General features: G+C 40.4%; 2 protein-coding genes across 2 annotated transcripts in view; both read right to left on the reverse strand.

Moving 5' to 3' along the window:
• Positions 1-1,128: 1,128 nt before the first annotated feature.
• Positions 1,129-19,582, reverse strand: ints2 (integrator complex subunit 2). Its single transcript, XM_056398180.1, has 25 exons — positions 19,276-19,582; positions 18,195-18,503; positions 17,949-18,087; positions 17,192-17,294; positions 16,490-16,603; positions 15,286-15,416; positions 14,198-14,368; positions 13,266-13,483; positions 12,861-12,986; positions 12,433-12,504; positions 10,657-10,771; positions 10,096-10,164; positions 9,649-9,783; positions 9,361-9,537; positions 8,429-8,543; positions 7,583-7,687; positions 7,181-7,345; positions 6,129-6,330; positions 4,756-4,881; positions 4,213-4,414; positions 3,753-4,034; positions 3,019-3,126; positions 2,706-2,811; positions 2,173-2,349; positions 1,129-1,855 (listed from the first exon to the last, which is right to left on the reverse strand). The coding sequence occupies exons 2-25, from the start codon at positions 18,485-18,487 to the stop codon at positions 1,674-1,676; spliced, it is 3,633 nt and encodes a 1,210-aa protein (XP_056254155.1). The 5' UTR covers positions 18,488-18,503; positions 19,276-19,582; the 3' UTR covers positions 1,129-1,673.
• An 870-nt stretch (positions 19,583-20,452) lies between these two features.
• med13a (mediator complex subunit 13a) overlaps positions 20,453-22,569 on the reverse strand; it is a 73,955-nt gene continuing 71,838 nt past the window's right edge. The window contains exon 30 of the mRNA XM_056397052.1: positions 20,453-22,197. Within this exon, the coding sequence (XP_056253027.1) occupies positions 22,065-22,197 (133 nt within the window). The 3' untranslated portion in view covers positions 20,453-22,064. The remainder of the gene's footprint in view (positions 22,198-22,569) is intronic.

Consider the following 22,569-nt stretch of genomic DNA (forward strand, 5'->3'; position numbering starts at 1 on the left):
ACTCCCAGCTAATCCCAAAGTGGGCAAAGAGGTGGGGCGTGTGTGGACCCGAGACTTCGGAGCATGCCAGTTTGTAGCAAGCACACACTCACCCACCTGTCACTCAAAACCACAATTATGCTGAACCTTAAGACTTAATAAAATCTAAATGGGTGAGTTTATAAAAATTCACCCCCTGTACAGTTTTCGTGAAGGGAAGAACTAGCTATTTAGACCAAAATCGTCTTCTGTACCAGGCTGTAAACATGTTTATTTTTGCTGTAAAGTTGAGCATTTTAACATGGTACTCACTTTTGGAGACAGCTTCAAGTGGCCATTGGTGGAACTGCAATTTCTGTTTTTTTCAGCCCTCGAGGTTCCCACCTGGGGACGAGCACACATACACCCGTTAGCACAGCTAGACATCTTGCTTGAAGGCTATACCTAAAAACATGAAAACATACACATAGCTCCTCGAAATTATTGATATATATAGCATTTTTTCCCCTTTTAAGTTTGTAAGCATGAGTAAAAGAGGTTTCTTTATTTGTTAAGTCAAAATTGAACTTCTAGCAGTTTAATACATACAGACCGTAGTCTACTCTCACTCGAAACTGGCACCTGAAGCTTTCACCACCTCTCCTCCTCAATGTCTTTAAAGCAAGTATTCATTTTATGTCACGTTGGCCTCGTTAGGTGAATACATTTCCACAACCCTTTCATTCATGTAAGAACTTCACACTAGCTTAATGATAGCCATTTCTACCTTACCTTACCTTTCTGAGAGTCTCATGCTGGATGATGGCCTCTGACTCGCGCCGGTAACACCAAAATTCTCATTGACACACTGAAAACATCGCGAGATCACAGGACAGGCTGCAAAGAAAAAAAAAAAAACCCTTGATTTATTTATAGTTATATTGACATTCAAGCAGTCATTGATCTCACCCAGACCCTGATCCATAAACTGTATGTGGTCGAAATCGGACCACACGTCCAAGTCAAAAACCCCATGCGACCAAGACAAGTTAGAGAAGAAGAAAAATGTCTCAAACGAGATTTTGATTTCTGACCAAAGGCACAGATCATGGACACAACACACCCCCTGAACCACAATGTTTTACATTTGTCCAAAAAACACCTCATCAATTCCAAGTGTTTTCTTTGTTTTATTACAAACAAATAAAGTACAAAAGCTCTACATATTATTTCGAGGCAACATTTTCATTTTCTCAGTTGCTAAGAAAAAGGTCATAACACTTACAACTTAGAAAAATATGCCTGAGGTCAAGAAAATGGACCCTTTTAACAATATTCACTATAACAGTATTTTTACTCTCTACAAACGGTGAATACATAAACACACATTTTCTAAATAAATTGGAAATCATGATTTATTTACAGCGTGTTAAACACGACCCTGATGGTTAAGAATGTATTTTTCATTAGTTGACTGGCAGAGTTAAAAGACTAGAGATTTACAGCACACGTCCCATTATGTGCACAGAATGACAACAGCCCAAACCCTGACATTATCTAAAAGGCCTTGACAAAGGTGCATCTGTCTGAGACCATTTGTTGAGTATGAATGGATGTGTTGACAGAAGCCCTTCTTGGGAGTGTGAATGTCTTTCAGGGGCAGTGTTAAGAGTTGTTGGTTGAAGCCCAGTCCCTCCTCTCTGTGTGTGTCTGGCCTATAGTCCATGTAGGGTGGAGCTGATGATGTCCATGAAGGTGGCCTCTAAACAGTAGCATAGCTGAACATCAGGGTCAGCTCCACCCAGTTCTTCTGCCATCTTCTGGGGTAATGTCAGCTTTGAGGATCCTTCTCCATGAACCAGAGCCTCCTGAGGCTTCTCTTTCAGGTACTGCAGGCCTAAGGTAGGAAAACAATCATCTGCTTAGAACATTTATTTTTTTTATTTTATTGAACAGTTGATCTCTTCAGTAATACTCTTTACTATCTGTCTTCATCACACTAGACTTGTTTACACAGTTTGTGATATGCACATTTATATAAGTACAGGTTGCAGCCGATTTTAGAAAAGGCCGACCAATATTACTTTGTTATACAAAAAAAGGCCAGAATATTTTTTGTGTCCATGTCTACATTTGAACATTTTCATGTTAATTTAAGACTTTTAGTTTAATATTAAAAAAGGAATTGTTACAAAGCATGTGTACTATACTTACGGGCAATGAGAGGGTCAATGTCCCTGGCTTTTGTGGCTACGTCAGAGGCACAAACTTGGCCCACTTGTACCAACAGAGCTGCCACTTCATCATAGAGTGGAGGGAAGGCCTGGCAGAAAGCCACAAGGCAGGGCAGGGTGGGCATGAAGAAGGAGAAACGCTTGGCATGAGTCAGCACTGAAAAACAGAACACACACATACACTTACAGAATGCACAAGACCTTTGTAAACATTAAATACAGTGGCTAATAGGTTGGTACACATTTTACACTTACGTAATGGACAGAGAATGCTGCACTAACAGCCAAACGCCAGATGGTGGCAGCCAAATATAGGGAGAAATATATCATGGCATACTGTATGACCGTAGCTGATTTATACAAGATGCATGGTAATTAACAGTATACAGTGAGTCTGCTGGGAGGAAATTCAATGATGGAGACGCAGAAGTAGATAAAAAGAAGTTGGTTGAATGAACGAGGCTACAACCCAAAGCATGAGTATATGAGATGAGACAAAAGCTGTTCACAGACCTGTAAGGAGGGTGCCCATGACACTTATGGCCAACCTGGCCACACTGAGGGACTTGGGGAGGGCGTACTGGGTGCACAGGTACGATAGCAACTGGATCGCAAAGATCTGTAAGGACACACACAATCACAACGGCTGTACATTTCCCACTTAATTGTGTAGAGAATATGCAAAGAATCAACGGAGAGAGGAGAGGAGGGGAGGGGAGAGGAGAGGAGAGGAGAGGAGAGGAGAGGAGAGGAGAGGAGAGGAGAGGAGAGGGGAGGAGAGGGAAGGAGAGGAGAGGAGAGGGGAGGGGAGGTTGGGAGGCCTCACCTGCTTTTCCAGCTGGGGCTGGGCCAGCAGCTCTGGGATGAAGTCCAAACAGATATGGATGGAGGGGATGCCTGCCACAGTTAGAGGCAGCAGAGCTTGAGGGTAACCCTGACAGAAAGAGAGAGCCACAGAGAGGGAGAGAATAAGAAATATAAAACTTATCATAAACCTAGAATAATAAAGGAGGATAAGGAATATACATTAAATTTAATCAAGTAGTCATCTAGGCACACAAGTAACCATCTTAAATATGTGTGTATATGCAAATGCACACAGCAGCTTTTACTTAGAAGTGTGGACAAGGGTGGATTAGTGTGACAGAGGAAGGACTGGTGTGGTGAAGTCCACCATATGGTCGTCAGCTCCGTCTGGGAGCGCTGCACTCACTTACCACTAATGCCATGGCAGAGTGGGATGGCTAATGAGGTCAACATGACTTGGCACCTTCTTGAAAAACTGACTAGAATGTATTTTCAGCAATATAGCACACTATCACAAAGGGTCGTTGCATGACAGCATTACTCTCAAATGACAAAATCTAAAGGAAAGGAGGAGGATCCAGTAATGCAGGAATGTTATAAAGACGCACCCAAAGGTGCTGATTTAAAAAAAAAAAAAACCTCAGACTCAAGAGCAACATGTCCCCCTGCTCAATTTTGATTCAGTCGCGTTTTAACATTCTCCCCTCAGCGTTTCTGAGTGTAAACCTGCCAGCCTTTTTCCTGTTGTATTACCTGAAAGTGAACCAACTTGGCAATGTTGGGGTCAGCGATGAACATCTGATGCAGCAGACAACAGATGAGACATTGCACCTCCCTCAAGTCACTGAGCAGGCCTCCCTCTGGCTCAGTGTCCTCCACGCCCCCTCTGGCTCTTGGGCCCAGGCTTCCCTGTTTCAATTTCCCTGGCATGGGGCCCCTGATGCTCTTCAGCAGGCTCTCTGTGTTGGCCCCCAGCTGCTGCTCTTCGGAGTTTGGCAGACACACCTCAAGGAGAATCTGGACTGCTGCGCTGTCCTGGGGGTATAATAGAAACAGGTGGTTACCATGGCTGGGTGTGAAAGGTCATCTCTCATGACATATTATTTCTGCATTACTGCTTTACAGATCTCCCATAACTGTATTCCTTAAAAAAGTGTGATATGAGTAGGTAAGAGCAACAAAGTGCGAGTGAATCTGTCAGCGGTTAAAATACCTGCGCAGATAGAAGTGCGTTCTTCAGCTCTTCCCTGGTGACCTCAGGTGTATCTGGCTGTCCAGGAACCCCGAGGCTTGAAACTGTCTGGGTCTGCCGATCAAAGTCAGCCGTCTCCTTCAGGTGGCAGTGTAGGTAGGCTTTTGAGGCCAGCAGGTAACCATTCAGCATGTGAAGGACAATGTCCATTAAAGGAGGACACCTGGGAAAAAAATACAAGTCAGATCTGTTTGTTTACTTAGGTAAGAATCAATCACCTGTTCGTTGTTACCTGGTGCAATTTAGAAAGTCATGTCATGTGCACATCCACAAAACCTTTTTAGAAATTAACAAAAACAAAAAGGTACCAACACAGTGGAATCACAGGTCACTTGAGCTTTAATGATGATGGAAACCAGATTCTAAACACAACTTTAATAAACTAAAAAGAATTCTTACTAAATATCAGTTTTAAATTAAAAGTAGTGCCTGTTTGTGTGTCCACTGGATGTGTCCCTTTGAAGAATGTCTGGCTTTTTAGAAGATGGCCAGTCCCTTAATTACCTGTATACCCTCTGATCGCAGCGCAGCACTATGAGAGGATCCACCATCAGGTCGTTCTGAGTGTATTTCTGCTGCCTGAGCAGCTTGGCTGAGGGTTGGAGGGCATTTACTGTCATCACCCACAACCTGCAACACAAACACATTTGACATAGTTTTAACATTTATTCATACTGCACTAAGTATTATGAAGTGGAGGAAATCAGGACCTGACTTGCAACATTATATACAACTCAATGAGACTGTTGAGATTAAAACTTTTACTACTGTAAATGTTGTATTTTGGAAGAGAAATATTCAAACTCCACTAAAAATACAGTGTGACACACTTCAGAAGGGGTTTAATGACTTGTGATTCAGTTACTCACAGATGAGCTTGTGGCAGCATTTCACCCTCAGTCTGTTTTATCAGACCAATGCTAAATTATAAACAGCAGGAAACTCTTGGAGCGTCAAGCCTTCCTGCAGCTAGCATACTCGCATCAATCAGTTGATCTGTGTGAAATCTGACACTGCTGCCCTCCTCCTAGATTAACCAAAGCCTCTGGTGTAGCCCTTTGCAACATCCAATACTACAACAGGGAGTGAGGAAGAGAAGAGGGGGCACCAGTCCCTTTCGTCTCCCTCATGGAGTCTCCCTCAGTCTTCCTGCCCCGAGTTTTTCTTGTTAGAGACCCCTTCTGGATCAATAGGATGTCTGTTCAGAGCCTTGGTAACTGTGCTCCTGTGGGCCGAGGGGCAGAGTGAGGGTCGCCGTCCTCTGTCCAGAGAGTTCACACAGGCTGACAGAGTTTCCTGGTTCGATACCTCTGATCTATTCACACAGGAATCACTGAGCAAGTGGCCTGGAGTTAAGGGCCACAACTCTTGCTCCACATGTTCTCCTTTAATCCATTTACTGAGCCTCACGGCAACTTTACAGAGCCTTGGTAGAGATGACACCATGTCAAGTACTATTGAAAAGACAATTATAAATTGAACCGGGGAAAAGGGAATATCACTTCATCTCTGGATTCATATTTCTAATTTTCTTTGGGCCCTGAATTCAGATTTTTTTTTATTTTATTTTTTTTTTTTTTTTACTTTTTCTTATTAGGCTGAGCTCCCAAAGAGCCCAAATTCTAATTAGCGAAGAACATACTTGTTTGGACTCATTAATTTAGGGCATACAAATAACACAGAAAATATCCAACATCCACTAGGAATATAAATTATCTATGAAATCTAAACTCGCACAATGTAAATAAATCGAAAATTCCAATAACCATGATGTATTATTCCCATGTGACATTCAGTGGTATTCTTGATTAAGGCCGTCACAGTAGCATTTCCTATATTACGTCCACAACATGTAATCCAAAGTCCAGAGTACGTACCTGCGGGGCATTACAGTGTTGAGGCACATCCAGAGTTTGCTGAGGGTCTGCAATATGCGACGAGGCACCGCAGGCTCCAGCAGCAGAGCCATGCTGGCTGTGAGGGCTTCTGCATAAGGGATCAGGTCTCCGGGTGAAAGCAGTGTTAAGTGCTCCAGGATCCGCATCAACCTGGGACTGCTGGATGGCAACTTCTGAAAGGCTGGGGGAGGAAAAACTGTTGAATTAGTCTTCAAACTCTAGAGCTGTGGAGCCTTGTTGTGTCCCCTTAACTGACATGAACTAAATGCACACACTGAAATAGACAGAAACCAAAAACTATCAGAGATTATCAGAAAAATCTGTATCAAAAAAATCTGCAGTGCAAGATGACAGCGGCAACATCTGGCACACATTTATTTAGACTGAATGATGGTGAGAAAAAAATAAAACTACAGAGGTATTGTCCTTTAACTTTATCCACAAAACTACAAAAACTACAGGTCATCTACTTTAAGACTCTTCTATTCTTATCATCATTCTTTTCACCATTATCCAGAGGACGTTTGCAGTGCAGAGGAAACCTAAAAACACACTCTAGATGCATTATAACAACACAGTTGTGCAAATATATTTAAAATACCTCTTTGTAAAAGGTATATATACACTGTACATTAACCTGCATAATAGCATGTAAAACTGATATGTTACACTTATGCTTTTGTTAAGAATCTCTATCAATGAAAAGCCAATTACAGCATAATCCTTTAAACCCTGAAGGATTAACCACCGAGATAAGATTTCAGTTGGATAAAGGCTTTCACCTGTCAATGTATTATTCAATACAAGTACCACTTCCACCCATGACTGATAACATGGCATATGACTATACAAGGCAGATTATTACCACTGGTTCTAGTTTATTCGCCAATAAGACCTTTCTGGATTCACTTTGCTTTAACTTATATGTTTTTTCTTTTCCTCTCTCTACTCAGATCTCTAAATTCAGAAATGCTATCCCTAACCTTACACCCTAATCCCATTTCTCTCATCCTCATTCTAACCCTGCTTACCCTGGTGGAGCTGGCTCTGAGTGTATCTGCAGGTGTTGCTGGGGAGCATCATCCTCCGCAGCAGGGGCAGGGTGCCAGTCACCTCTTCCTCACACACCCAGTCCTCCACTAGACATAGGTGGGGGTAGTTGGTGGCCAGCAGCCTCAGCAGGGCAGAGTGCAGGCCTGGGAGCAGGGAAAGAGTTTATTTTTTGTCATATATAACCAAGATAATTGCTAATTACTACCCAGAAAAAAACTGCAAATATAGTTTGGGGAAAGACAAACAGATTGGACGTTTTTCTGCAGCAGTAAAATTTATTGTGAAGTGCTATGCAATACTATAATCTGGGCATGTAACTCAAGCATGTAATACTATATTGGTAAAAATATGTGGATATAGAAATTAAGACCATGTCTTACCCCCTAGCTCCTGCTGCAGTCCCTGGGCCTGGGTAACCAAGTACTTAATGGGGATTTGGTCCATCAAGGCTGCTGAGTAGGATTTTGGCTTCCTCTGCATCAGAGCTTAAAAAATAGCAAAAAGGTGAGTGAAGCAAATAAACTATAGGACAGTAAATAGACAGGATGAGAACATAAAGCAAAAGAAGGACATGACAGAGTTTAAGTGTTTTATTTGGCTGTGTAAGGACGCCAGAGCCACTGTGCCTATGTGTTAGAGGAGCGGAGGTGATTTTTCATTGACGTGGGTTCATTACCACTGCTGATGGGCATCATTACTCCTTCCTTGAAGGCTGCGGGAGCACTTGGGTAAACACAGCAATTAAAGAGATGGGCATAAACTCTCACATAAATCTGGCCTAATGAAGGGCACAAGGAGATCTCGTCCTGGGAGAGTATAAACACTGACTAGGCTAACTGCTAATGCTCAATCTAACCTACAGCTGTCCTAGTTAGCTTAGCTCCCACAGCCATTGTACTTGGCTCTTTGTCAGCCCCCCATTTATTCTGTATGAAGCGGCCAACAGTAAGTGTCGAGAGAGAAAAGGATGAATGACTGCACATCCAGAGTGAGAGTGTCTCCTACAACTTAACAGAGGACAAAAGCTGCCATTCTCCTCTCACTGCCTGACAAATTCCCTCCATCTCACATACAATGCCTTCTTCAGTGGAGGAGATGACAATGGGTGCATTTTTGACAGCCAAAAAAAAGAAAATAAGAAATAGAAAGGAAGTGAGCCAACAGCACAGAGGGAGGCCAGGCACAATGCAGTGCTGTATGGGACGTTGTTATTGTCTTGTACATACCTAGTTGTTTGGTGCTAGCCAACAGGTTCTCCTCATAAGACAGGATGTAGTACAGGATAAGGAGTTGGGTGGTGATGGAGTAGCGCTGTCGCCCCCCTCGGACACCTTCCCCTTGCTAACCAAGAGAGAAAGAGAGAAGCAAATATAACCTCTATAGGCAAAGGACAGGCAGCACAATGGGGTTATGCATCATCAGTGAATGTGGGGACGGACACTCTCAAAAGGATCATCAATACAAAATCATGGGATGCTTGAGCTGGGCAATTAATTGATGGTAATTTCCATTACAACAACCCAATTTACAGCCACCTCCAACTTTGCAAAGTACATAATACATTTTTTACTAATTTATGACATGAAAATTGTGTTTCCAGCAACATTTTTTTCTTAAGACTATTTTTCAAGCGAAAGGAATTTTAAAGACAAACCTCTATATCTATATTTCGACTATGGTTTTAGCAGTGTTGTAACTCATTTCTCAGATTTGTAATTCATTACTCATACTGTAATGACTTACAGTGCAGTTACATAATTAATTACTCCTGAAAACAAATATGAAATTAACCTGAAGCTCCACAGTAAACGTAGGGGATGAATACTATAAAATATAATGTACAGTACAACAGACCATGACTGAACTCCAACAATGATTACTGCTATAACAATAATTAAGTCAAATACATCAGTGTGGCAGGAGGACTGAGAGAGAAGCTGTTTGAAGTGTATGAAGGTAACATTTTGTTAAGTGCCATTAAAAAGACAGATCTGACTCGATTAATTCTAAAGAGGATCGCATCGCCCTCAAACACTTAGACTGTTGGATATTATCAGAATACAAGATATAAAATGAAGAAAATGACACAGGATTAAACCAAAAAATGCAATGTACAGTACTGTTAACTTTTTAGGGTGCAGCCCTAGGGATGACTCACCCCAGCAGAGCACTGGAAGACATTGAGGATCTCCTGCTCTGTGATAGGCTGGTTGGTAGCCTCTGGGTTGGCCTTTGATGCTGGAGTGAGGATGGAGTTGATATAGGCATCAATTAGAGGAATCAGTTGGGTGTGGATGGGGGTGGTTGTCTCACAGAGCTGGCGATAGATCCAATCCTGGAAGATACACCGGAGTATTTTTTATTTTTTTAAACAGATGTAACATAGTAACATTTAGTAGCAAGACATCCAGGCATGGTTATGAGCCATACAGTGCACATATCATACCTTGATGGACACTTTGTGCTTGGTGAAGGCTCGGCTCCGAAGCAGCTGGTAGATGCAGTGGATTGGGAGGAACCCTGTGATGTTGGCACTTAAGTTATTGGTCACTGCGACCCTAACGGCATGGGCTGTAACCACCTACACACCAGAAATGAGAAGTTATCAGTACAGTAAGAATGGAAAATAGGAAAGAACACCTACAGGTTTTTTACAGATTTACATCACATTGTAGTGAAAATGCAGACAACTTTGTTTGAAAGTAATTTATCTGGCTTGTTCGCATACAAGCTCCTATATCTCCTAATATAAAGCTTTTAACATCACATTATTAAATTGCGCTGCCCTTTATTCATAAAGGGTGCAACAGTAACCACGATGTACCATGTGGGAAGGCTAGGTCATCACTGCAGGAAGAAAATATACCAGCAGATAGACTTATAATGTATGTACCTGTTCTGTGAAGATTTCTTGTGTGAAGATGGTCTTCATCTTACTTAGAGAGCTCGGCTTGATGGCAATCTGTGGAAAGTTTAACAATGCAAAAAAAGAAATTTAATTTAAAAAAAGAACATAAACAGAGGTAGGTTTACTCTGAGTGAAAACAACCTGCAGGCTAGAGTGCTGGTATTTTGTAATTCCCTCCTTTCATATTTCGTAAGAAAAATTCTACATGGCAGGCACAACATCACAACATTGAATTGAGAGGATTGCCCTAGGGGTGGAAACAAACAGGCTCTAAATCCAATTACATAACACATCTTAGTGGAAAATACACTGAGACAGGAAAACTACTTAGCACACAGGCAGGAAACAATTGTGCACTTAATAAGTAATAAAACAGAAAATTGGCCACAGGGTATAGAGTGTCTTGGTAGATATGTGTATGCTGCAACTGTTTCATCAGTGTTATAGTCTTCATATGCACCACTGCTGCAGTGGAGGAGTGGGGCCAGTAGCTGGTCAGCCAGACTGATGTATTGATCACTGCCTCCCTTCCACCTACCACCTTACCTTCATCCCCAAAGTAGAGCACACCAACTCAATAATGGAGCTGAGCTGGTTGCTATGGAAATACATGGCAACCAGTAATAGCATCTCTCCAAAAGAAGCAGATACGCCTGCAGCACTGTAAGGAAGAAGACACATATGGAAGCGAAGCAAGTGAGAAAAGACACTTAGACTTGTCGTTAATCCGGCAGTTTACAGGACAGAATTTTAATAAACTGATTATGCCAGTTGCACCAACCCACACATATGCTCACTCATACCACACCTTCTTCTATCAGCCTGTATCCCCTTAGTCTCCCCTAAAGTCACTTAAGACTGATGATTTGTTTTTTTTTTATAAATGGTACAGAGTCATGAACAGACAGACAAATGTACTGCTGCAGTTATCGCTTATCACTGGCTATTCCCATGAACAACAAACATTTACATGGGAAACATCCAATGCCTCCAAAGAGTGGAAACAGACAAAGCAAACGCACACTCAACTGGGAATACAGACATCGGATTTACCAGATTTACTTGTCACCTCAGTCTTAATTCCAATTACTGCAGAAAAAAAATCATGAGGTATCCAAACTTCCCTACATAGCTAATGAATATTTATCTTGTTTCTGCTCAACCTCCTCCTCTGTTATAGTGTCAGTAAACTCTGTAGCTGACATGCTGTTCTGAAGTAAAAGATCAGTGAGCAAAAACATAATAGTTTATAATAAGTGCAACAACGGAGGACAGTGTTCTTTATCTGAATCCTATAACAATCAGATATTTGCTGAAGACAAAAACAATTTCAAATATTAACAGTAACACCATAGAAATCCGACAACAACTGAAAGTGTGAAAAGAAAATACAAAAAAATAAGGAGCTATTGTTTCAGAAATTAAATAAATATACTTTAAATGTTAACGGTGCTTTACTATATTTGATAATGCAACATTATAAAATCATTAGTAATTTGGTAAAAACAGCTATTCCATTATGAATTATGTCATAACATATCAGCATAAAAGTTATTACATTACTATTTTAGCAGCTTACAATATTAAATCTGTGAAATATGATGGGATGCTGTTTTATGATTTTACTTTTGCCTTAATGCAAATGCTATGCTAAACCCGAAAACAACTTCAAATAATACTGAGAGAAATGTGGCTTTTGAAATTCATTAAGGGCTGAATGATGAAAAAAAAAAAAATCACATGATTATTTTGACAGATAATGTGACATTACAATTCATACTTTCAGTTGAAATGGTCATTTTTGCATTTTATTTTCTCAGAAAAAATTTTTTTTGGGTCTTGTACCAAACAAGCATGTTCCTTTACGTCTGGAGAATATGAATTGTAGGCCAAGGCATCTCTGTATCACCACAATACTTAATTTATCGTATGTTGTGACACATTTTACCTTTATCAAAAACAGCTGCTGAAATTTGGATATTGCACTTGGCCATATTTCAATTTTGACAATATTTCCAGCCAATTTACAGCCGTTTGTGGGTGTTATGTACAGAATTCTTATTGTAACAATTATCACTGCATCATACTCATATTGTACATCTATATCACTTTTTAAAAATCACATAAGAAAAGTTTAAGCTTGTGTCATTCAACTGAGTAAAATGGGATGAACACGAATTGCAAAAAAAAAAGTCCTGAGGTACCAAGATCTCAAAAAACAGCTTTTGGTAAAAATTGTATAAACATTTTTTTGGACATACAAACTAAGAACCACAGTTTTCCATAATGCCTCATTATCATAAATAAAGAGATTTTTCTTACCTCTCAAAGTATTCTTCTTCTTTGATCATCCAGCTAAGCCACATGACCATCAGCTGCTCCTGCTCTGGAGTGCTAGAAACACACACGCACACGCACGCGCGCACACACACACACACACACACACGCACGCGCACACACACGCACACGCACACGCACACGCACACACACACACACACACACACACACACACACACACACACACACACACACACACACACACACAATAGTGTTCACACTCCATATAACAAAAGGACAGTATTAAATGCCAAAAGAGGCAGACAAGACTTCTGGCATGAAGCCTGCATTGGCAGTAAATCAAGACTCAAGAGCACCTGCTGGTTGATTAGAGTTTGTGATCCCAGGGTATGGGGGGGAAAAAAAAAAAAAAACTTTTAAAAGTAGGAGTACATAAGACTAGCTTTTAGTACCTGACCAGAGTAGGGAAGGCCAGCAGCTTGCAGAAGGACAGGGAGACAAAGCGAACACCAGCAGGAGTGGCTGGAGGCCGGCTGGTCATCAGCTGTAGCAGCTGCTCTGCCTCTTCATCTGTCGGTCTGGAGAAGGGTCACAATGAGTATTTTATGTTTAAGACATGAGCTTTGAGGTTAAACCACTACTTTAGACAAATTAATTGTCTGAGGAACATCTTTATTTTTTATTCTGAATAGATATATCATATATATATATACACACTATATACTACATAAAAAGTTATGAGTTATGAACCAAGCAATACACTTACTTTCAAACTCTCAAAACAATAAAATACATGTCAATATCATGATCACACAAGTAATAAATATCAGGGGAATACTGCATCCGCTCTGAACTACCTGAGACCGGCGATGCCCATGAGGGCACAGTACAGTCGGAGCAGAGCGCTGGCCTTCACCACATGCTCCTCTCTGAGGCCAGAGTACCCTGAGCTGCCCTCTCCAATGTCACCATCATTGGGCACATGAGTACTGCGAGAGCGTGGCAGGATGGCGACCAGCTCCAGCAGCAGCTGTCTGCGCATCTGCCAAAGCACCGAGCTGCTTTCTCTCTTTCGCTGGCAGTACAGAGAGAAAGAGAGGGAAAGACATGAGTCAGCTGGTGTGCTTCCATACAGGCATTCACATGCCAGTGCTGCAACCACAGAACGTTTGGCATTTTTGATTAATAAATGATTTGAACAATTAGTTGATAAACAAAGTTGTCATTTAATTTTATTGTGCATCAATTAATTGACTATATGCAAATTATAATGAACAGAATAGGAAAATCTAAATTGGGTTGGAGCATTTCACCACCATTTCCCCAATTCTGCAGCAAGGTTTTTCCACACAGCTGAGTAAGAGGAAAACGTAAACAGATTATGGCATTTTCAGTGACGGGCTGATTGTTAAAGTTCCTGTATCCATAAACTGCCAGAAATGCCAGGAGATGGAAACGATCCCTGAGCCCCTTTATATCTTTTGTTATATTTCGAACATTAGCTTAAAATTTTGGGTAATTCAGTTCAGGAGCTAACAACTGATAAATAAAGGGAAGAACGGGGGTGACACAAAACAAAAGCCATACCACTATTTGAAGGTGAATCTTGAGGACATACACCATCCATGAGAGCATGGGTGTGTGTTAACGCTTCTGTTTGTGAGGTTGTACCCACAGTTTTTACACCCAGAGGAATTACATTACTTGCACATTAGAAGCCCAAGCTTTATCCAGACTAAGGTGATGCTACTGCTTCTGCTACTACATTTTTTGTATCCCGTCCACTCACCTGTTGTCCATTGCGAATGAACATGCTGAACCAGGTACGGACTTTGCTATTGGTACCCAGCAGTAGACCGCTGACATAAGAGACTAGTGGACTGACTGCCTCATCTGCTGTATCTGGTTTATAGTCCAGGGTCAGAGCCACACCCAGGCCAGGCAGGTGGCACTCCTCCACCTGAGGACACACAGTAACAGACACAGTAAATTATATTGGAAATATTCTTTCTCTAATCTACTTTAAACCTTGGTGTCTTTTAGTATATTCAACATTTGAAGTAATGTGTGTTGTTTCTAAATACTATCCCTGCTGTTACATCACTGTCCTTGTACCATTACACCTTCTATACATTCCTAAGCAACCAACTCCCCCATCTACATGTTAACAAACACCAGCTGCCAACAACTATGGCAGATTAGTCTCTAAAATGCCCTCATTTCAGCACAACATGACATGCTCTATTGCCTGAGATCATTAAATGGAGCAAAGTAAGAGTCCTGCTGATCCATCCTTCAACAAGGCAATGAATTTGTACAACCTCCTGGGCCTCGTTCGATAACTGACCTTGCGCTGTAACCTTCTTGAGAGAAGAGAGGGAACGAGAAGACAAATTCATCCCTTCAGGGATAGTATCACAAAGTGTTTCACAACATAAATCAGTAGAGACAAAAAAATCTTCTGTGCTTCTAAGCTTTGTGAAGTGTTTTTTTGAAATAACTAAAGAATAAACAAAACAGAGCCCATCACTGGTCAACTCAGTTGAGAGTTAAGAAAAATGACTTCACGGTGGCATTAAGGTGAAAGAAAATATAATAATAATAATAATAGCAAAATTTCTTCGCTGACAAATCATTCTTAAACAATGAGCAGTCATGTAACACATCATGCAATGGAGCATATTATTCAAAATAGATTTTGATTCTAACATTAAGAAGATCAGACATTTGACAATCAATTAAGACAATGTAACAGTAAACAATTGTGTTGAGATCACACTTAATTTTCTATGCAATCATGTCCCTCCAAACACAACCATCCTGCAACACGTATTCATTTTCCTTTTTTGTGATCATGGTAAGAATAGTGTCACTGACCACCATAGCTCTGATGTTGAGGGCCTGTGAGGGGTTCATCTGGCACAGCTGCCTTAGGGCCTCAGTCCTGCGTCGACCACCCAAACTCTCCTCATCCTGACGTTCTCCATTCTTGATCAAACCTCTGCAAACTGCAAAGACAAATGGACATGCACATTTAAGTAAACAATCAGCATGTAACAACCCACCATTAAAAATTTTGGACTACTTAATGTCCAGAAAAAAAAAGGTCATCCTTTGAATGAGGTGGTATGACGTCTATTACCAACCTGCCCACTGACACCGATTTTAATAATGTAATCCTTGCCTAAAGGTTTCTTGGCTTTCTGTACATCACTATCACACAGTAACACTATAATTTCTCCAATGTCGTGAACAAGTCGTGTTCCTCCATTAACACATACACTCCATAGAATCATGACTCATTTATTTGCCTGCAAATAAGATTTAACAGCCATCAGAGGAGATCATTTCCAAGGATTTATGTTGTTTTCCACCTGACAGTTTAAAAGGCAAACTGTTTATGGTTAGCCAAGACTATGACATGCACTGAAGTAATATTAGCTTCCACTTCTGGATTATTTCATATGCCATAAAAGAGGCAGTGGCATTAAGTCTGGTTACCAGCTTGTGTTCAATGTGATAGGCCTTCATGCTTCTAGACAGTTATTTCCAGCACTTCACACTTACATCATTTCATTTCACTTTCAACTGAACAAGGTCTTTTCCAGTAACAAATCCAAAAAGAATTCTTTGACACCGACTGTTATGTAACACACACAAATAAGCTATTGACTTAGCTCTGACCCTCTGTGTGATAAGGAGGCATTGGAGACAGCAAGCATTTTCCTATGAGTCTCTCAAAGCACACACTGCACTCTCTGTGAGCCAGAGCAGGACAATAATGTTCATCATCAATCAAAGATAAATACACATACCCTCGGGCCTGTGGTATGGTTAGAATTATAGGCACAAACAGCTGAACTCAGAACAAAAACATGTGATGGCAACTCAATAACAATCTGCCTATAATTATAATGAAGCTATCCCAGAAAGCCTGTGAGGTAATTTTAAGTAAAGGTCTATTTCTGCCACAGGAGGCACACTCACTAACCCAATGAAGCCAGTATTGGCAATTAAACAGCCACTCCATCTCACATTATCGGCTGACATTATGTGCAGTATTGTGACACAGATGAATTACCTTCATTGAAGCTGTCAGGGACATTGGCAACCAGCAGACACAGAAACCAGTCACCATTGCGAACATGAAGCAAAGCTTCTGCCACATCCACAATGGGCAGCAAAGAAGGTAGCTCTATGAAACAAGAAAAGACAGGCACATTTTACACAATATAAAATATTAGATGGTTTTTCTAATGTATTGCTAATATTTGCTTGTATATACTGTATTTTCACCTCACTATTAGCATAACATATCTCTATGTCGTACTCAGACTGCTCTCCTATAATGAGGACTCCCTCTTTGTGTCACAATTAGAAAGGTATTAGTACACTAATAAGTTTGATATAGCACGTTGATGATGATTGAGAGACCTAACAATGCAAATGTGGATCCACAACCCAAACAGTCAAATGTGAACATGTGAGTGACGCATTCTTTGTAACAGCCAACAAAAAAGCCTTCTGATTTTGACCAGTCCTATCAATTTCTAGACATGAAAAAACCTAAATATCTACAAAAATGTACATACATAGTCTCATTTCAGGCCTTCAGATTAATTTAGCATCACAAAATTTCATACATGAGCTAATCCTGCACATATCACCTATGGTAGAGCATTGTGGATCCTATAATTCTCAGTCTTATTGTTGTACTCAACACAATTAGACTTGCAAAGCACCTCTAAGAAAAACTATTAAAAAGTTGAAAGGTGTTGGGTACCTGCTTGTAAAATACAGAGGACATCTGCAACCTCTTCCAAGTAAACAGGGCTTTCGAAGAGTTCAGAAGACTTTAAGAAAAACTCTCCATTTGAGTCTGCCACCTGAGAAACAAGGGAAAAGGAAACAGACTGTGTGGATCAATCATCCTATTAGGTGAAGATCAAAGTACTGAAGGACAATTCCAATACTGAGAAACATTTAATTTTTCAATCAGTGTAAGAGCAGCTGCCAGAAATCTGGGAACAAGTAAAGAAAGCTCTGCAATCTTGTTTCTTTCATGAGACCCATTTCCATCAGTACAATATTTTTAAATACTCAGTTATTTGTACATGTCATTCATCCCTTAATTTCTTTGTCTTTAGACCACCATCTCTCTGTATTCAACCATCCGATGGATGTCTCTTTAACATCTCTATATTACACTTAAGGCAGCATCTCAGATTTAGGCTGGTAATTATGACCAAAATTCGCAGCTTCTGCAATCTCTAATTTATCAACACTGCTGGTTATCTGGGTAGTTTAGGAAGGCATAGTTTGTCCTGTCTTTTAAATCAATTTTAACAACCTTTTATGATTGTAATTTGTATTTTTTTTTTTATCCCATTTAATCTCACAACATTTAGCACATATTCTTCTCTTTTCTTTTTTATGAACCATCCTGTTTTTGTTATTTATTTCATATGATGTAAGATAAATTCTTTAATGTTATCAGTGTACAGTGATTTCCTGGATTACGTATGGACCTCTGACTGTACCTTATTCATGATTGCCAACAGTTCACTGAGGGTCAGGCGGAGTCTCCTGAGGGGATCACTGTGTTCAAACTCCAGGGTCAGGCCATGCTGTAGCTGTGACACCAAGATGCTCTCTCCATTAGAGCCACCCGCCTTGTGCCTGACAGAAGAGACAGCACATTGTGTATACAGCTAAAATGAACTCCCAATTCCACCCAATACCAGACTGTGGCATTAATCATGTTACCATGTGTGAGTCTGTTATACCTGAGCTGCTGCTCCTTTCGTGCATCCTGCTCCAAGGCATGAAAGTCAACAGACAAAAGTGCAACAATGGAGTTGACAGCTTCCACTCCTGAGAGCAGGCGAAGGATGAGCTTCTTGTCCTGTGCCCAGGTCTGGCTCTGATCAGCTGGAGCACATAGAGCCATCCTCACTAGGCAGGGAAGCAGTAGCCTCAGCTCTGGGTCACTTAGGGCAGCCAGGCGAACCACATCCACCTTTTGCATTGCTTCAAAAGCATAGGCGCTGACAAACTGCAGCCCTGTACTGTCTGCCATCTCTCTGCAAATAAACCTTGAGAGAAGAGGCAAAACAGACTATTTAAAAAGGTAAAATCTGATGCTATCTGAAGCACATAAAGTGGACAGTTTTTCTAGTCTAGCCAGCATGTGGGGAATGATCAGATGCACTGGTTTACCTAAGGGTTTAGCAAACACTACAGACACTCTACGAAACTACACAATACCCCACAAGTAGAGTCCAGCTAACAGAAGAAGCCTGACTAATGGTAGACACAGAGTGGCAATGCATTAATTTCTTTCACAGTTTGCTTTGCACTTTGATGTGTTTGTAATTATAATGTCCAAAGGTTTTCTTAATTTGTAGCTACAAAATAATAAAGCGGATGTTAATATCATGATAACATGGCTAACAAAACAAGGTAGCGTTAGCCGTTAGCTAAGTGGTTAAATATCGCGGATAACTAACGCTTGGGCTAGTACTAATGCTAACTACTACTGGGAATAGCACTCGTATATATATATATATATATACATACATGTGTATTTTTAAAGCACACGTAATATCATAAGATACAATCAACTACAACTAGGCAGTTTATAAAGACGCTAGCTGCCAGCTAGCTTGCGGTGACTTAGCTAAGACTCATACGCTATCTCCTTTGCTATTAGAGCGCCCTATTTGCCAGCTAACAGCTAAGGCTAGGCTAAGCTAAGCTAGGCTAGGCTAACTTGCCTGACGATACTACTCGCGTGTGCTGTCTGGTCTGTCTGCCGTGTAAACATCTAGACGTTAATGTACATTAATTCAACCAGAGTAATCTTACCTCGTATTAGGACGATGTCTTTTTAAAAAGAAATTTCACCATGGAGGCCCTGAGACCTCGGACTCGGGTCTGTACCACCGAGCTCTACAGGGAAGTCCTAAACCAATGAAAGAGGGGAGAAAAAAGCTTGTCCTATCTTTTGCCGGTAGGTATATGGAAATGTCTTTTGTAGCATTATATGTTTAGCGCCCTGTCTATTATAGTTGCCGCATGTCCATTTGGATCTTGTCTACAGTACAGATATGTCAGTGTTAAAGTGAGGGAACCGATCTAGTCAGCACCGTATAGCAGCGCTGACAGCACTGACACTAACAGTACGACAGTGCTGCCCGACTACAGGCTGCGCTGTGATGAAACATTGACTGGGCTCATATTGATACATCATTTAAGTGTGATGGATATCTGATTTCATTTTCCGAACAAAGAAGCCGTTTCAGCAGCCAAATTGTTTCACTTTGCAGATCAGGGGAAATAATGACATCCTAAATCTGAGGGAAAATTACTGAAAAAGATCAAGATTACATGATGAGCGCACCTTGGATAAATAACTGACCACGAGAGTGTCAAGGTTTAATTATGTATTCAATTTTCTGCACCATTGATAATGATTGGAAAACAGACAATGTAGATATCGAAGCTCTTGTGGCAGGTGGTCAAACTGCAGAAATTGATGTTTGGCGAGCAAAGTAAACAATCATTTTGAATGTGTTGCAGTCTAAAAATAGCATATCCAAATTAAACCATATCCAAATTAAGTTGGCATGGCTTACTTGGTTTTACAGTTCTGAGAGGTTCATAAATATTTAGACCTCTCTCTTTAATGCTGTAGACTTGTACCTACCCACTCATTGACATGTTGTCTGAGTAAATTCCACTAAATTTTCAAGGACACACTGACAGCAGCTGCTGAGGGATGAAGTTAAACAGAGGAGGACCTCTGTGTATTCAAAGGCTGCTGACAGCAAGTAGAAATGCAGAGAAGTCTCAAATGAATGAAATGCCAGCTGCTACTACATGACTCCAGGGCAATTCTGCAATTTCCAAATTATTTTGCAGGGATATTTCAATGCCTTTCCCGCAGAGCATGGTAACAAGCTTGCAGACCTACTGTATATCATGCAGATGATTACTGCAAATAACCATGATTTCCCAAGAAAACATGGCACTGGACTGAAAATATATTTTCAGGGTTTTATTAAATATTGAATGTATTTATCTACACTCAAAAAGACCAAATACATTTTGTTGGTCAAACTTTTCAAGCCAACAAATGTTGGCAAATATGCAACATAAAGAGCAATACCAATGGATTTTCAAAAGTCAAAAGTACAGTTTCCCTCTGAACAGGAGAAATCCAGACAGTAGATCTTCCTCTGTGCACAAACACTGCATATCAGTTGGGCAGCCATCCATAGCTGGTTAAAGTTCATTTACACCACACATTTACTTTCACACTGAAGTAGAATGGGATTGGTCTAAATGTGTCCATAACCAATCAGAAGTGGTGCCAAAAGATTCAGATCTCAGCCAATCAGAGTAAGGAGAGGTGCAATGAGCTAAAGGGATGTGCTGAAAAGGACACTGCATGTTTGCCATTAAGACATCTTTTATCACATTCTTGCTCTCGTTTTCTTTCTCTTCTAAAAAACAAAAAAAAGATCAAACCTGAGGTCAGCTACTTCCAAGAGATGCCAATAGTTCTTCCACTGCACTATTGGGTGTCCTTGTCCAATTGCACATCACTCCCCCATCAGTCCCCCTCCCCAAAGCAATAAACACAAGTACAGGAAAATAAGTTGACGGACTTTATTCCTAAAACAGAAGCCACACCACCAACTGCTGGCATGGCATTCATATATAATTATTTATATATATTGCCGTTTGGTTTTTGTGTCTAAATGTGTGGTATAAAATACTATATACAACAATGTACCTCTTTATTTGAACACAGTGAAGTTCATTGCTGTACAAGTCCTCTGTAGCTACAGCTTTGCTGTAAGTCCTTCATGCTCAAAGGCATGGAACATAATTCTCCACTCTAATTCTTCTGTACATTGTGACAATACAAATATTCTGTCTCCATTACAAAAAATAATACTCTAAAAGCAACCTACTGGGACTTTATTTAATTTTTATGGGATTTTTTTCTCCTGGTTGTTTTTTTAATTAAGACGATTACATATATCTTAGACCAATTGCTTTAAAGCAGGAAGGTGATATAAACCTTCTCCATTTTATATATAAAAGAGGTTAAGAAATAAGACAAATTATACATTTAAAAACTTACAATAAATAAGATAGATGCAGGCATTTCATTTGGATACTATTTCATCCAAAGGAATAAAAAGGAATTTCAGGCCTTAAAACCAAAGATCCATTCTTGAGTTTTTTCCTTGATCAAATATGTCCCTTTTCTTCCAATAACTTTACAGATAAACTTGTCTCTCCAATACAGACTGGCCAGTGACTGTGCTGCCATGCTACATACCATAACAACCAATCTGTCATTCTCTCACGTTCATTAATTGCAACTCAACTTCTGGTTTGTCTCTATGTGCATGTCTTTAAATCACAGGGACAGGACTGTCTCAACCAGTAACAGCCATGGGGGACAGGACCGTCTCAGCTTTAAAACAGCCGTCTAATCCCGTCTTGGTGCAGGATCCAGCTCCATACTCTGGTTCTGGTTCTTGCATTTTTCTTCAGTCTTGATAAAACTCCCTTAGGAGTTGTCGCCTTCCTCTTCTATGAAATGCTTCGCCTACATCCTTCCTGTAACAGGCCATTGGTTACAACATGTTCATGATGAAGTTGTACATCTGGTTGAGCACCACAAAGTGAATAGGTAGACATGATCGTCGGTCCTGTGTGGCCGGGTCACAAGTCAGCCAGGAGAGGGCGTTGTACTGCTCCAGCACGAATCTGTCCAGGCATACCAAAGAAAAGCAGTTATTTTGGAGGTATTTAAAGGGTAACACACTGGGCTATAAAAAAGGGTTATTTTATAAAGGCATCATCTTTAACATAAACATAGTGAATATATCAATATATGTTCAATAGAATTTGACTTGTAAAAATGAAATAATCTTTTATTTTAAAAATTATCCAATTCATGGCTAATATTAACCAATACACATGAGAAACTACATGTACATGAAGAATTTAAAACTAAAAACTTTTTTTTAATGATAAATTTATGTTAAGATGTTGTATTTCATCAAATTATTTATCTGTGCAAACACCATTTCAGTCAGGAGGGTGGCAATAGTATTGTGTGCACTTGACTTGTGTTAG

The sequence above is a fragment of the Seriola aureovittata genome, chromosome 15 (assembly GCF_021018895.1).
Source record: "Seriola aureovittata isolate HTS-2021-v1 ecotype China chromosome 15, ASM2101889v1, whole genome shotgun sequence".
In the NCBI taxonomy this organism is placed as follows: domain Eukaryota; kingdom Metazoa; phylum Chordata; class Actinopteri; order Carangiformes; family Carangidae; genus Seriola; species Seriola aureovittata.

Excerpts from the sequence above, each read along its gene's own strand:
- ints2 (XM_056398180.1), bottom strand. The coding sequence starts at position 18,487 with ATGGCAGACAGTACAGGGCTGCAGTTTGTCAGCGCCTATGCTTTTGAA. Across the intron at positions 12,505-12,860 it reads GCCTTCCCTACTCTGGTCAG|CACTCCAGAGCAGGAGCAGC; the intron begins GTACTAAAAGCT and ends GTGTGTTTCTAG. Across the intron at positions 4,415-4,755 it reads TGCGATCAGAGGGTATACAG|GTGTCCTCCTTTAATGGACA; the intron begins GTAATTAAGGGA and ends TTTTTTTCCCAG.